The sequence below is a fragment of the Pezoporus occidentalis genome, unplaced genomic scaffold, assembly GCF_034315485.1.
Source record: "Pezoporus occidentalis ecotype Australia unplaced genomic scaffold, CSIRO_AGI_Poc_V1 ctg93, whole genome shotgun sequence".
Classification (NCBI taxonomy): Eukaryota; Metazoa; Chordata; class Aves; order Psittaciformes; family Psittacidae; genus Pezoporus; species Pezoporus occidentalis.
This window is the reverse complement of record NW_026916294.1, coordinates 180475-195622: the sequence shown is the minus strand read 5'-3', so window position 1 is coordinate 195622 and position 15148 is coordinate 180475. Positions and strand designations below refer to the sequence as shown.

The window sequence follows — 15148 nt, the reverse complement described above, 5'->3', positions numbered from 1 at the left end:
TTTATATAATCTTAACCTTATTCGTGGTAGGGATTTTTTTTTAATTCTTTGTAAATCTGAACCAGTTCAGTACTCCAATTAAATTCAACATTCTTTATGTGACAAATTAGGTGGTTCTGTTGAAGGAATTCTACAGTAAAATGACATTGAAATTTCTAGTGAAAACATACAGAAGACATTTGAAAAATCACACCATGATTTTTTTCTTTATAACGGTTTTCCAGATATATGCAAGAATTGGATTACTTTTTATGTTACTTTGCTGTGGTGATTTGCACTGCTTTTCTAAAAAGCTCAATTTATTATATTTATTTTTGACAACTCCTGCCCCTGTAGTTTCCAGAATAAAATGGCATTTTCATTAACTGTCATCAAGGCAACTGTCTGTGGTTTAGTGGCTGTTTTTCAGTTGTTTTTTTTGTTTTGGTCTTTAGTTTTCTGCACTTGAAGCATCTAGACTATGGAAGTCAGCCTTCTTATCATAAAGCATTTTTCCTCCATATAGTTAATTATTTGTTCTGGTGGCATTTTATGTTTGATTTTTTCCTAGTAAAATGCTCCTTATTATGCATCATCCCTCATGTTGTCTTTGGGGTAGTTGACTGAGTACCTAAGGAGAAATATGCTTCTCTATAAAGACCAAAAGGGAGAGAAAAGGGAAGTTGAATGAGAATCAGTCATTAAAGTCACCATTTCTCCTCTGGTATCCATATAATGCACAGTTGTCATATGCTACCCTCTTTCTTACAAGAAAGCTGACTGTACATGTCTACAGTCCTCAGTGATTCCTGACATTTGACACGCTTTCTTCACTGTGTTTTTCTTTCTGAAAAGAAAGTGTGCAGATGCACACATACAAATATGTATGCGATTAGTGTATAAATGTTCATGCATGCATGCTGGATTTTTTTGTCTTTTTTTTTTTCTCTGGACTTGTATGTAGGTCTTATTCACTCTTCTGACAAAGAAATACTGTGCTCTTCAATTAATTCCAGGTTAGTAAAATAAGAGAGAAAGGGAATTCATGTATTCCATGTTATGGTGGGATACATCCAGTACTGAATTATGTTAATTCTTACTGCTTTTTATACTGACATACTTACTTTATGATTTTTACAAATCTTTACTAATTCAGACTTCCAGTAGGCTTCTAAAGTGACTGTGGTTTGTTATTCCTATTTTACATATAGACAGAAAGACAGGCATTGTCTTGGCAAGGGAAAGTAAAAAAGATTTTTATATTCAGCCTCATGCTGAGAAGTGTAATATATGTGCCAGAAAGTCTGTCAGCCTTCCTTCTTGTCCCTCAGCTTAGACCTGGGGATTGCCTCTTCATGAAGAACGTGACCATAATTAAATGCAATCATTGTATATATAGTAAATACATGAATTTAGGTTGGCTGCTTTTAGATTATCTAAACAGCTCTAACAGAACATGAAGAAAGAAATGAAGTTGAATGAGTAAAGAGATGGCATTCTATAAAGAAAGAATACTTCTCTATTCTCTGTTTTAACTTTTACCAAAATTGTGAGTGCTCTTACATCCTAAGAAGCTTGTCTGAGAGGGTTATGCATAAGAAATTGGTAGTGCTGTCCAAAAAATTCGACAGAAAGCTCCTGATGGTTGTAATCTGAATTAATCAGCTGTAAATTTCCTGTGATGAAGATTTAGCCCTTTCAGTGTTTAAAAATGAATAAAGGAGAGGAGATTTTCCCTTCTTCTTTACCTTTTGTCAAAAGATTGAAGAAAATCTGTATTGTAGAGAATAAATGTTGCCAAAGTATTTCTTTCACCTCAACATAGGGTGAATTGTATGTGCAGACTGGAGTAAATGTTTTGACACATCTCATGGCATATAAGGCAAAACACAAACAGCCTGGCTTGGGTTTGAATGAAACGTAATGTTGTTACTAAGGCTTTTAATCAATTAGGATGCCCAATTTTGAACAATAAGAGAGTAGCCAAGGCCTTTTCAGTAAAAATACTTGGGAACAGGTTATTTATTCATTGTTGTATATTGACACACTTCCACCATTTGCAGTGAATTTGTGTGTTCTTCACCATTATCGAAGGAAATGAAGCCAAGAGTTAATTCATATAAATGGTTTGTTAAGAGTATCTAGAACATCCTATGTCAATGGGTTGAGTATAAAAGGTTGTGACCCTTTTCCCCTTCTATCAGATAACTCAGTTGTGGATTTCACGCATTTATTTCCATCTGTGAATAGGCTTGTCTGAATTGCTTTTTATTCACCTTAAATATTAAAAATTTTGCTTCAGTGGGTAGCACCAGATCATATTTCTGTCAATTGAAATGCTATTTTTAGTGGGGGACCAATCCATTAAAAGTTAGGGATTTTTGTCACAGTTAGGTGGAACAGAGGTGTCACCTTTCCTATTCTGTCACAGCTCATCTTAGAGCACTGGCCAAAAGAGAGGGATCTGGATTATTCATTCTAAAATGACTAACAAACATTCTCATCTCCCACTTGCCAGGCAGTGTGCTAATTTTTCGGTTCATAAGCAAGGGAGGCAGACTACTGCCCATCTTTCCTGTTGAAACTACTACAAGGGAGAGGGGAAAAACAGTCTTACCGGGGGAGAAGACAGAGGAGATGCTATGGTAACCCAGGGCTAAAGGCACTTTTCAGGTTGGGGTGAAGCAATGTATATGTCAGCAGCAATGGGGGCAAGAGGAGCAGGTACTGAGTCCTGGGCATTTGTGGATCAGTGCTGATACTCAGCATGAGCATCAGAACATGATCCTATTGCTACTTTCTAATACAGCTTAAGTTATTGGTACTGCAGCTGTTGAACTAGAATGTAACATGAAGTGACAGCCATAGCATTGCGGTTGGCAATTGTGAGAAGTGATAAGAATTCTTGTTTACTCTGTTCAGATTTGTCAGGCTCGGCCTCATGTGTTACATTAAGAGAACAGCATGCAGTGTTTTGTTGTTATTTTCCTAATTACAGTAGTTTTATTTCCAGAACTAAATTTTTGATTCTGCTTTTTGCCATTGTGCAGATTACCTCCCTGAGATTTTTGCATGTTGATCAATGGCAGGATTTGGTAATATAGGAAAAAGCACTTCATACCATTAATGATGACAGATACAATTAAATGAACTCTCTGCCATCTCCTTTGATGTACACAGATTTTCCCCATTAATATTGATGGACTTCAGAGTCACAAGCACGTATTGGGAGGGGAGCAAGCCCTTGAATGTTGTATTTTGCTCTTTGTGGAGCTGCCTATATGACTTTGTCTAAATGTAAGGAAAGCTGCTGACAGTTTTTGTATATTAAATTATAACTGAAAACTAAATCAAGGATCAAAGATGCTCTTTGGGAGACATCACTTTACTGGTAGGAAAAATCATTACCTTTTTTTTAACAGTCTTACGTATTTGTACTGTATGCCTTGGAAATATCATTCCCTACAGTTTCTGAATCTTGATGTTTAATTTAACATAAAGGTCTTTGAGCAGCAGAAGGGGAGGGGGGCTTCTGCTAGTAAAGGCTCGTAGAAGGAAATTGAAACGTACATGTTTTTTCTCATTTATCAAACAAGTGCGAAAATCTAAACTGACATTTTATATCAAATGAATTATGAACTGTGTACTTTGTACCTAAGGGAACAACTACTTAATTAGACTTTTGTTAAAAAGAGAGAGAGAGGGAAAAAATAAGCTTTTAATAAAATATACAGTCATGTTTTGTATTTGTCTGAACCTGACACATGCTGTACTTTACAGAAGAAAACCAGAGTATAGGCTACTTCAAAGGCTGTATTCTTTGAATGCCTTACAGTGAATTGGGAAGCAGGTTAAGATAGCACACAAACCAGAGTTTCTACTTAATATGTATTGTTGCTTTGATATTTTTTGTTTTCAGCCTTCTTCACTTTCAATGAACAGGAAAATATAATATGTTTTTTAATAGCTTGAAGATTGAAGTGAAGTAGTGAATGACGATTATTATTATTTTTAAACTTCTGTTTGTAAGAATATGGTTGACACTGAAAAATATTTCCAGGGAGCAAAGTTTTAGAAGGTACTTGATTGAACTGTAAGAGGTAAATTTTCAAGGAATTATATACTCAGTATTTTAAAGGCATGACTTCCACTGTCTTTAGATGAACAACACTTCTTGCAAGCAAAGAGGAGACTCCCAGTCTGTAAAGTTAGAGTTTGCAAAATTGGTAAGATTTTGAACCTTCCCAATTTCTGAATTTCCTTCATGACTTTCAGTGGTAATATGTTTATTTCAGTGCTTTGGCATAGAAGACACTTTGATATTGTTGTAATAAGAGTCTACACATTAGAGAAACTGGGAAATGAGAAGATAAAATTCCATGGTGTCTTTGACAACATATTCCCTAGTACACTCCTATGGCACTTTTGGATAGATGAACAAAATAGTTAAGAACTACTTGCTTTTCTCATATCGTATATTTCATAAAGATATATTTAGTAAGATTAGGTAAGTCAGAATATACAAAAGCTTTCAGAAACTCTACAAGTGTCTTGCAGAAAACAGTGGTGTATGAACAATTGAGGGAATATCATACTATGAATGTGTCACAAAATCTGAACCACAATGAGACCAGCTATGTTTGTAGCTTTAATATTACTTCCTATCAGTACCATTAGGAGACCAAAACCAAAACTGGAATGAGATGTACTAATGATGGCACATCTCAGATGAGATACCCAGATGTACTCACAACCAAGGAGGCAGTGCCTTGGTCTTTGCAAGTTTGCAGTAATGATAAAGTCATCTGATCCTTTAATGTGAATCTCCTGTGAAAAATGGTTTATTTATTATGCTAGACAATGGGTATTTCTATTTAGAAGTAATGTGATAATTTTTCTTTATTTGTATCTTTTATTTACTTTTATTATTCAACAATACTGATTTTCTAGGTGTTCTGTTTATACATCATAATATTTAGAATCATAGAATCATAGAATAGTTAGGGTTGGAAAGGACCTTAAGATCATCCAGTTCCAACCCCCGAGCCATGGGCAGGGACACCTCACACTAAACCATGCCACCCAAGGCATTGTCTAACCTGGCCTTGAACTCCACCAGCAATGGAGCATTCACAACTTCCCCAGGCAACCCATTCCAGTGCCTCACCACCCTTACTGTAAAGAACTTCTTAATAATTTCCAACCTAAACTTCCCCTGTTTAAGATTTAACCCATTACCCCTTGTCCTATCACTACAGTCCCTAATGAAGAGTCCCTCCCCAGTATCCCTATAGCCCCCCTTCAGATGCTGGAAGGCTGCTATGAGATCTCCACGTATCAAAACAACACATAAATGCCACTAGAAATGTGGCAGTGTAAACGCACATTCCTGTTACAGAAAGGGAAGGAAAAGAGGTGGCGGCTTGAGGGGGTTCAGTGGTTTCACAAAGCCACAACAGAGAGCTGGTCCCCTCCAAACATGCTGGAGAGTCAGAATTCCTGCTCGTGTTGTCTGTGGAGGAGATGAGAGGGATGGGGACAATAGGTGAATGTGAGAAGAACCATTTCCTTCTTCCTCAACACCTGCCTCTCATTTTCCCTATAAAAAAGACATCTTTTTGGTTACTGCCTATGGCATAAAGAAGTTAATTAGTAGCTGTGAATTAAATCCAGCTCTGTGTTTCCTAGATTGCTAGGAGCAGAAACTTTGAGGAAACTTCTTTTCCTTCTCTTTCTGCAAATAAAGGAAAGAATTTGAGGGGAAAAGTGTCTCTTACAGTTTTGTTTGTTTCATGGCCAAAAGGTAGTCCATTGACCTGGATCCTGCAGGTACCTGTAGGACATTCAAAGTGTAATAAGACTGCACCAGCCACTGTGCATAGTGGCTCCCTAACAACAGCTTATCTGTCATCTTGTCAGGTATGTTTTCTATTTATGGAAATTCTCAAGCTTGGATTGCATCAGAAATGGCAATATTCCACAGGAAAAAAAGAAATGGATTAAAAATAACTACAAGTAATTTTATTGCATATCTAATTTATTTGCAAACCTGCGTTGTTCTCCAGTCTGTATATTTAGGGGTATATAAAGTGGTTCTGTCAAAATGCACATCAGCTGGCAACTTCAGTTTTCTGCCAGCAGGCTACACTGTTCTGTTACTAAGTACTGTTGCATTTATACTGCAGGAGTGCGCACAATGCATTGAACCAGGAGAGTTCTTATTTAACGAGACCATTCGCATCTTTCTAACACCTCACTTTCTTTAGCATTCAGTTAGGTTTCTGTAAGTTTATTTCACAACACATGGAGTTATAACAAGAATCAGTTGCAGAAACCATGTTCTCTTGTTCAAGTGGAATGATGCTTTCTGGTTTGGAATATCCTATGTTATCCTTTTGCTTTTGGTCATAGAATGAAACAATATTAAAAATTAATTTTCACAAGCTTATGTTTCAGACAGAGCCTTAGGCTTCTGGTAACTTCACCACCTCCTTGCCTTTTCCCTTTTCTTTTTCTTTCTTCATCTTACGTGATGTTAGAATCCCTTTAATTGACACATTAGGCTGAAAAGGAGTTCATGAAATCATTTTGTGTATCTTCTTTCCTCAAAGCCATAAGTTGTCTCATTTCTGGAAAAACATTTGGTTTCTCTGGTGAAGATTTGAAATCTTTCTTGCAACATTTTAATCCCATTACTGTATGTTCTGTTTTCCAGGACACAGAGATTCTCTCTTTGCAAAACTTCTGTGAAGTTGAAGATTTTTATGTCCATCCCTTTGCTCAACTATTATTCTTAAAGCTACATGGTTTAAACTTTCTTCCCTGATCTTTTCCCAACAATTAGTGATGTAATTTGCTTTATTGATGTGTTTGCTTTTGGGAAGCCCCCATTTCCATAGCTATATAAGAACTGTCTAGTTTCAAACACAAAGTAAAAGGGTTAAAAGCCAGCTTACAGCTCTTTGAAATTTTGCCATCAACATTGAGAAAGAAGGTTCAGTTTAGTCAAGTGTTTCCTTGCCAGCAGTCTATGAGACTCTAACCAGAGATGATTCCACCAATGTGGAAGCTAGCATACTGCATGCATGCCTCTGATCATAGCTCTCTGCCTGCAGATATCATATCTAAGGGAAGCTGTAAGATTTTGATGGTAATGTCAAATTAATTCACCTTCCTTCTTTCAAAACAAACAAAGAAGTCCTTAATTAATCTAAAGCTGCTCAAGAAGGAAGCTGAAGCTTCTGCATGAAGATAGACAGGATCTTGTTTCCCCTGCTCTTGCTATGTTTGTTCCCCTAAGTTAAAAAAAAAAAAAAAGGGAGATCTGATAGTTTCTCAAAGCTATGGCACAGAGATATTTAATTTTACAGTAGCCAGAGTCACAATTAACCCACAGGAGCTGTTTCTTTAATTGCGGTTTCTGCCTGAGTTTGTAAAACCAATGCTAGTAATAGGACAATGCACCCCTTGTTCAACATACATCTACACACTTTGGAACATACAACGTGGTAAGGTCCATGGTGGCCTTCTTGCTTGCTCCTCTCTGACAAATGGGGTTTGGGAAGAAAGGAAGCTGCACTATCAGAACAAGAAAGTAGAGATGCAAAAGAGTACCTTAAAGACTAAACTTTCCAGTAAATCCAAACCTGTTCCTGTTAGTGACTTTTTTAAGAAGTATAACATAAATAGGGTACAGAAATAATTTTGTTCTCTCTTCACTATCTAACCTGTTTTATTCATATAAACTCTTCTATGATCTTAACTTCACTTGAAAAGGAGCGGCTCTGCAAATCTTTTCACTTTTCACAGCGTTAATCTTTAATTTTACTTGTACTTCTAAGGCACAAGATCACTTGCAGAAATTAAATTCAGAAATTTGAAAATTCTAAATTTTTGCCTTTATCTGGATCAAAATTTTACCTTTAGCTGGATTGTATGTATAAGCTCTAACTGCTTTTTTTTTCCTCCACTTGCGCTATTTGGTATACCAAGCTGCAGAGCACAACTTTAGCAGGGCTTTACAGACCTGAAGTTTAAGACGACTGCCTTTCAAAATCCCAGAGCTTTCTTACTTATATCTCATTAATACTGCTCTAATGAAAAACAGTCAGACCTCCCTCTCCATTTAATGAACTTTTCTTCATATACAACCTCAACATCTGCAGTCCAGATATGGGTCTCAACTATGCGTAACAGATGTCCCTTTCCTAAGTGTTTTATTTTACTGAGATCAACCATACAAAAATATTTATAGATTTGTCTCCTTTTCCTTTACATAAGGAGTAACCTACCTTCCTTGCTCATGCTAGTTAGAAGTTTATCCATGCTGCTCAGCAAGAACTTTGCTACACTCTCAAAGCTACGAAAGAATGCCAATAAGCAATTAGCTCAATGATTAATGATTTTAATACCTGTAATAAAGACACTGGATGGAATTTATAACTACCCAGTAAAACTAATTATTTATCAGGCTGTTTAAAAGAATGTCTAGCCAATAACTCTCATATCACAAAATTAATTGAAGAAAAAGCACTATGAGGAAAAAATGTAAGTATTTTTTAGATGGAGATATATCTCTGACAGAAAACATGTAACAATGAAATTAGAAAACAGTAAAGAAAAATCCAAGAATAGTCTATACATTGTTTAGGCATTAAGGTAGGTGGAAAACAGCATGGTTGAACATATATATTAAATGAAAAATTATGAACAACTGTGTATATTCATTATACACTGAGTAGGAAAGATAACTGGGAAAATAGCGTTAAAATCCAAACCAGAGTAAACCTCAATGAACCTGTGAAGATAAGGAATAAAAAAAAGCAGTCTTCTGCTTTGCCAGTAGATAAGGGTTTATAACTAGCATGACCTTCTCAGGATGACATATGGCCTAGCACCATGGCCTGTCTTACAGTTAAATGAAACAAAAACACATGCCCACGTTGAAAACTATGAAGAGTTCAATGACTGGAATTATTTGGACCGAGCAAACAACTTGGTAACAGGCATAGCTGGGAAAATCTGAAGAAACAAATGTCAACGTGCAGAACGCATTGCCCTAAAAAAAACTGTAAAGAGATGATCTCAGTATGGGCACCTAAAATAGAAAATGAATCGGGAGTATCTAAACAAGGACTGTAATGAAACAAAGAAATGAGGCTTGTGAACTGAACCTGGAAAACAATGACTGAATGAAACATTCATCTAAAGGCAGTTTGACTGAAACTTTCCTTGCTGTTTTGCCGCAAACTGTGGAGAGCCTATTTTCCTCCTCTGTAGTTAAATACCTGCAGTTACTGTTTGCATCCTCGTGTATGAAAAGTATTTTAATAAGATACAAATGTATCATTTGTGCTAAATGTTTTACATATGCAGACGTGTCAAATTGTATAGTCACATTTACATAGCCTATCTGCAGATATCACAGATGCAGCAGGGCTGGTATATCTGATAGCTGTTAAAAGTGGTGTCACTTCATTTCAAAGCTGGTATGAGTTTACATCTGTTTGATAGATATCAGATTGCACTCTACTGTGCTTTCTTCCTCTTATTACAGATTACAAGTGCAGGTATTTTTATAACTAAATAATATTTTATTGTCCTAATGGTAGTTAACTTTTAATAGTTCTACTCAAAGCATACTACTTTCAGAAAATTTATATTTCAGATGGTGACAGGCTGAGAGAGCTGGGCTTGTTCAGCCTGGAGAACAGAAGGCTCTGGGGAGATCTTAGAGCAGCTTCCAGTACCTAAAGGGTGTCTACAACAAATGCGGAGAGGAACTTGTTACAAGGGCCTGTAGGGACAGGACAAGGGGGAATGGCTTTAACCTGCCAGAGAGGAGACTGAGATGACCTCTTAGGCAGAAGTTCTTCCCTATGAGGGTGGTGAGGTGTTGGCACAGGGTGCCCAGAGAAGCTGTGGCTGCCCCATCCCTGGCAGTGTTCAAGGCCAGGTTGGACGGGGCTCGGAGCATCCTGCTCTAGTGCGAGGTGTTCCTGCCTGTGGCACGGGGTTGGAACTGGATGAGCTTCAAAGTCCTTTCCAACTCTAACCATTCTATGATTCTATATATCCCTATGATAAATATAATGAATACTTCTCAACCATAGGCTTCCAACATGAAGTAAACATTTAAGCACAGTTGCTTAACACGATGCTTGCTGTCCTAAAATAAACAAATACTTACAAAGGCAACTACTACTACATATGTGATTTAAGATAAAGAAATTGACAAGTGAATTTGAAACACTTTTCAAATACTGCTTAGCATATTAGTGGCCAAGCAGGGATCAGATCTTTCTTGACTCATCTGCATACATGTGAGTATCTGGAACATACTGTATGATTCTCAGTTTGAAGCAGTCTTCAGGTTTTATTATTTTGAGGTTCTGTTTATAAATTCTTTCATTAGAATTAACATCTGATTTAATATTTTATTCTACCTTTGTAGTCTCCTCGTATAAAGTGTGGCTTTCCACCCTGGTAAGTGAGGATTTACTGGGCTAGATGTTGATTCAGTAGGGTGCAAGTGGAGTGGTTGCCCCATGAGGGTCATATTAAAGCTTGAGGTGAGCTTTTTGAGCAACATTGCATCTTAAAGACAATATATCAAGCTGATAGATACATGGTTCTTCTGTCGAGAAATTCGCAGTAGAATTATTGCTGGTTGCCAGTTATTACTTTGGTAGTAAGGAGTCTCTCGGGATTATGCATTGGATAAAGAGGGTTAAGCTAAGGGAAATCTTACACTAAAGACCTTGGTGATGAGGAATGTTTGAAATAGTCAAAGGATGTTTTGCGTGCAATATATAATTACCATTGGGGAGGGGGGGCTCCGTAGTTTTGATAATCAAAGCATTATTAGTTTAATAGAGGGCCTTTCTCATTATGACTCAGCAGAAACTTGACTACTTATTTGTCATGCCATCCTGTTCCTTTGGAAGCACAGAGCTGAGGACCTTCTCCACAAGCTACAGGAAGTATCTTTCAGATTAAAGAAATCTGCTGTATATTCTAACGTGTTGGTTTGAAAGTAGTGGGCTTAGCTTGTTCTACAGGTCAGTCGACTTTCACAGAAGAGATTTGTCCAAATCCTACTCTTCCCTATGCTGTGCTTTTGTTGGTAGAAGAGATTTGAACATTTAGCTGAGATTACCTACACCATTAAAATAACATCGGCACTGTGAATTGTTATTGACATTTAGACAGCTACATCTTTGTTTTTTGATGAACATTCCTGTATCGCTATAGTAACCACCGCTATACATACATAAAGCTTAGTCAGAGCTTTTACTTTGTAGATCTCAGAGAGCTTTACAAAAAAGGATAAGTATTATTATCTCCATTTAACAGATTGAGAAATGAAAGACAAAGGTGATGTGTCCTGACAGAACTGGAAATAAATTTAACACTTTTGCCTCCTCAGTGAGTTGCTCACACTGTCTCCTCAGTAACAGTGTGAACTTTGGCTTCCTGGCCAAATTACAGTTCAGCTAATAGGTTAATTTTTAGATGTAGCTTTTTTCTTGTGGAATTTCTGTGTGCACTTAAACAATTGATGCATTTTAAGCTACAGTTTTAAATGATGTAGTACCCTACTTTGAAGGGATATTGAGTCTATTAGTGTCAACTTTTGTAAACACCTTAAAACCCTCTAATAAAAGTTTTTACATCACTTCTGCCATCTTTCTTGTGCTGGCTGAGTTTGCTTACTAACAAGTTCAGGAATCACTTTATAAAGGGACACCAAAATAGTTCATAGTTATCTGCAAGTATTGTACTTTACATCCATAAGGTTTAAACCCCTATATTGCATAACTCCACAACATTAGTTATATTGCTGCTAAGCACAATTGAGGTAAATATATGTCCACCATTTTACTCTGAGTGTAAAATTTAATTCTCACACAGAGCCATTTGTTGTGCAGATGTTTGGTTTTGGTGGCTCAGCTGGAGGGATGTTGGGGGCTATACAAGTTAAATCAGCTATCTTCCCTCTGAGCTGAGGTGCTCACAAGCTCTTGAAGCTGTTGGCAAGAGATTTGCAGACCATGAATTACCTCAATCTCAAACATCTATATGTTATAGTTTGGAGCTGAAGAGCTTTCAAGTTCTACAGTCATAAGTATGTATAATCAAAGTGTCAGAAGCTTGCTCACATATCTCTGTACATATATTTCAGTGTAAATAAACAGTTGTATATGGCCGATGACTTTTTTTGAGCCAATGCCATCCTTACATCTGTTTCAGGGAGAGAATAATTCAGTGTATCACAAAGTCTGTTTCTTCTTAGTAACCATAGCTTATACTGGTGGCAAATGAAAATCATCAAACTCACTGTAAAATACTGTTCAATCATCTTACAGCTTAATGCATTGAGGCTTACAACTGCACCTTAAGTTACAGATCTGTGAGACTGTTTTTTCCAATAGAGAGAAGGGGATAAACAACAGCAACAAATCAATTTCTTTTGGAAAGACCAAAGAAAGAAACAAATGGTATCTACTGGACTGTGAAAAGCAAAATTATTATACAAGAGTTTAAATGACAAAGGCAGTAATTTTCTAGTGTTTTAACTCTCTGGAAAAGAACTACAGACACGGATTATATATAAAAGTTCCAGGTGTGTTTATATACTGAAAGTTTCTTCAACGGATTGTTTCCTTCATAAAGAAAAAAAAAAGCCGTAAACTTATGGGTGCAAATTAGCATAACTCTTTTCACTGCATGCAGTGAAATTTGCAGCAGTTAAAGGTCATTGGTGGCATCATTACTGGCATATTTTGATCTGCAGTTCCTGGTCTTCATAAAAATTAATTTCCTTAACAAAACAGTGGGCTAGAGACTGAGACTTAAGCGAATCTTAGTTTCTACCTAAATACCTTTTTTTCCCTTAAATTTTCTGCTGTTTTCTTTTAAAATTCTTTCTAATTTATAAGGGTGAAAAGGTATCTGAATGATGAGAGTCTGATCAGTTTTACTTTTGCTGGGTAATATTTCTGTTAGTATTTCTTTAGCTTCTCATGGTGGTAGAGCTGTGCAGAAGAAGTAGATAATATCTGAACAGGTGGTAAAGAATATTTTGCTTCTGAATTACTTTAGTGTTTGGAGGTTTGCTGTTAGCAAAATGATATTCATGTAACTGTACTGGAAAGAAGAAAATGAAGAAATAGCATTGTTCAGTAGTGAAAATGTTAAACTAAATGGACCATGTTAACATTGCTGTTGATCCCGAGGAACAGTTTTTCCAGTATATGGGGCATTTTGTTTCCACCCAGCATATGCTCTCCATGGTTTTCTCTGCTCTAATTCGTCCATGTTTTTCAACAGCTCCAGATGGCATGATGCCTCCAAGGCTTTCATCTGCCACTCCGACCAGTCTTCAGGTTGTCTGGTCTACACCAGTTCGCAACAACGCCCCAGGCGCGCCCAGATACCAACTCCAGATGCAGAGGAGACATTCTGCTGGTGACATTTTAGAGTACGCAGACCATAGCAAGGCCACCATCAACTGCTGAGCAAGAAAAGTCCTGTTATCTTGAATATGGCTCACCTTTAGGGTGGCCGGTTTTGTTATGAGACATATAATGGTTTAGTCTTCCTTTAGGTGCTGAGATGTTTAATGATGTAACTCTGCTGCTTTTCTTTGCAGTTTGCTTTCCAGCCCTACTGCTTCCTTACAGCACTGGGTCACAGACCTTCAGCCATACACTGAGTATGAGATGAGAGTGGTTGCCTCCAATGGTTATGGCAATGCTTATAGCAACTGGACGTCAATGACTACAGCAGAGGACAGTAAGCAGTCCCATCTTATTTAACTCACTTTAGCAGAAAATATAAATAGCAGTTCAGCTGTAATTGCACAAAATTTCTTTTGGTTATCTAGTTTTCACAGTTAAATAGCAGTAATATATTTCCTTCGTGAATATTAACTTGCAATAATAACTCTTACGGGATCAAGTATCTGTTGTCTTAGATTTTCATAAAACATGAATATTTAAATATGTGTTTGTGAAGTACTACCTTATTTCTTCATGTAATATCCTTCCATTCATATGAGTTCATATATAGTTAGTTTAAGATACACCAGTAAGTACAGCTTTGTAAGTGGTACTCCTGCATATTCAGGGACTTGATTCTGATTTCAGTCACATCACAGAAAATAAGTTGAATTTAATAGCATATGACAGTTGTCTTATCTCTGTGCTGAGAATACCTAAGCTATACCACAGCTGAACAGAACTTTGCATTCCCAGTGATCTTTGTTAATTCAAGTGGTGATCTACTGGTCTGCAATTGATTTTGTCATTGCCAGTCCCATCACTTCCTTCATTAATAGTTCTACGTTCTGCTGATTCACTCCACATAATTTGTTCAACAGTCCCTTGATTTACGAAGCAGGTATCAGCATACTGGTATAGCCACTTAGTTGGCAGGCTAGGATTTTACAGCAGATACAATACATAAGCAGAAATACATGACAAAACTTGAGGTTGTTGTACATTATACAAAATACATGATGATATCTAATAGCATACTTTTTGAAAAAAGAAGTTGTTTAAAAATATATTATTTGCCTTTATTTAAATCAGTAATGGATGACCACATTGTACCAAATTTTAGAAGAATTAAGTATTTTCTAAAGTGATTTTACCTGTTACATCTTTTTTAACTTGTTTATCTTGTTAAGTGAGTCATTCTGAGCAGGAAAGGGGGAGGGGGTGGGAAGGGGGAGGAGAGGCAGGAATCAAGATAATTTTACTACTGTGTTGCTTTCTCTGCCTTCACACCCAAGTGCTTTGTGGTCTTACTCTATTTTACCCCAATATGAGATTTGCATTTCAGATCACAAATTTAACCTGATGCTCATATGTTGTTGTAGCAAATATTCAGTGCTGGTAACTCAACTTCATTTTAGTCCCTTCTCTAAATGGGTAGCTCTTTATCTTGAGAAAACACCCATAATAAAGCGTTTGTTCCCATAATTGTAAAACATTTTCCTTTGAAGCTAAGCAAATAATTCACAACAGAAATTTATCTGATAAATCCATTTATGCACCAAAGGTATAAAGGCTTCTATGAATATGTTACCTGTAGGTAGCTCTGAACTCGGTCTTTACATACCAGAGTATAGGTTATCCACCTGTGAAACAGGTTATCTGCCTGT

At 36.8% G+C, this 15148-nt stretch overlaps 1 protein-coding gene across 4 annotated transcripts in view; it reads left to right on the top strand.

The window, feature by feature from the left end:
- Window positions 1–15148, top strand: part of USH2A (usherin) — a 372227-nt gene that overhangs the window by 223823 nt on the left and 133256 nt on the right. For all 4 annotated transcript variants that reach the window (XM_062605800.1, XM_062605798.1, XM_062605802.1 and 1 more), the window contains exons 39-40: window positions 13312–13462; window positions 13634–13776. In XM_062605800.1, coding sequence (XP_062461784.1) covers window positions 13312–13462; window positions 13634–13776 — 294 coding nt within the window. The remainder of the gene's footprint in view (window positions 1–13311; window positions 13463–13633; window positions 13777–15148) is intronic.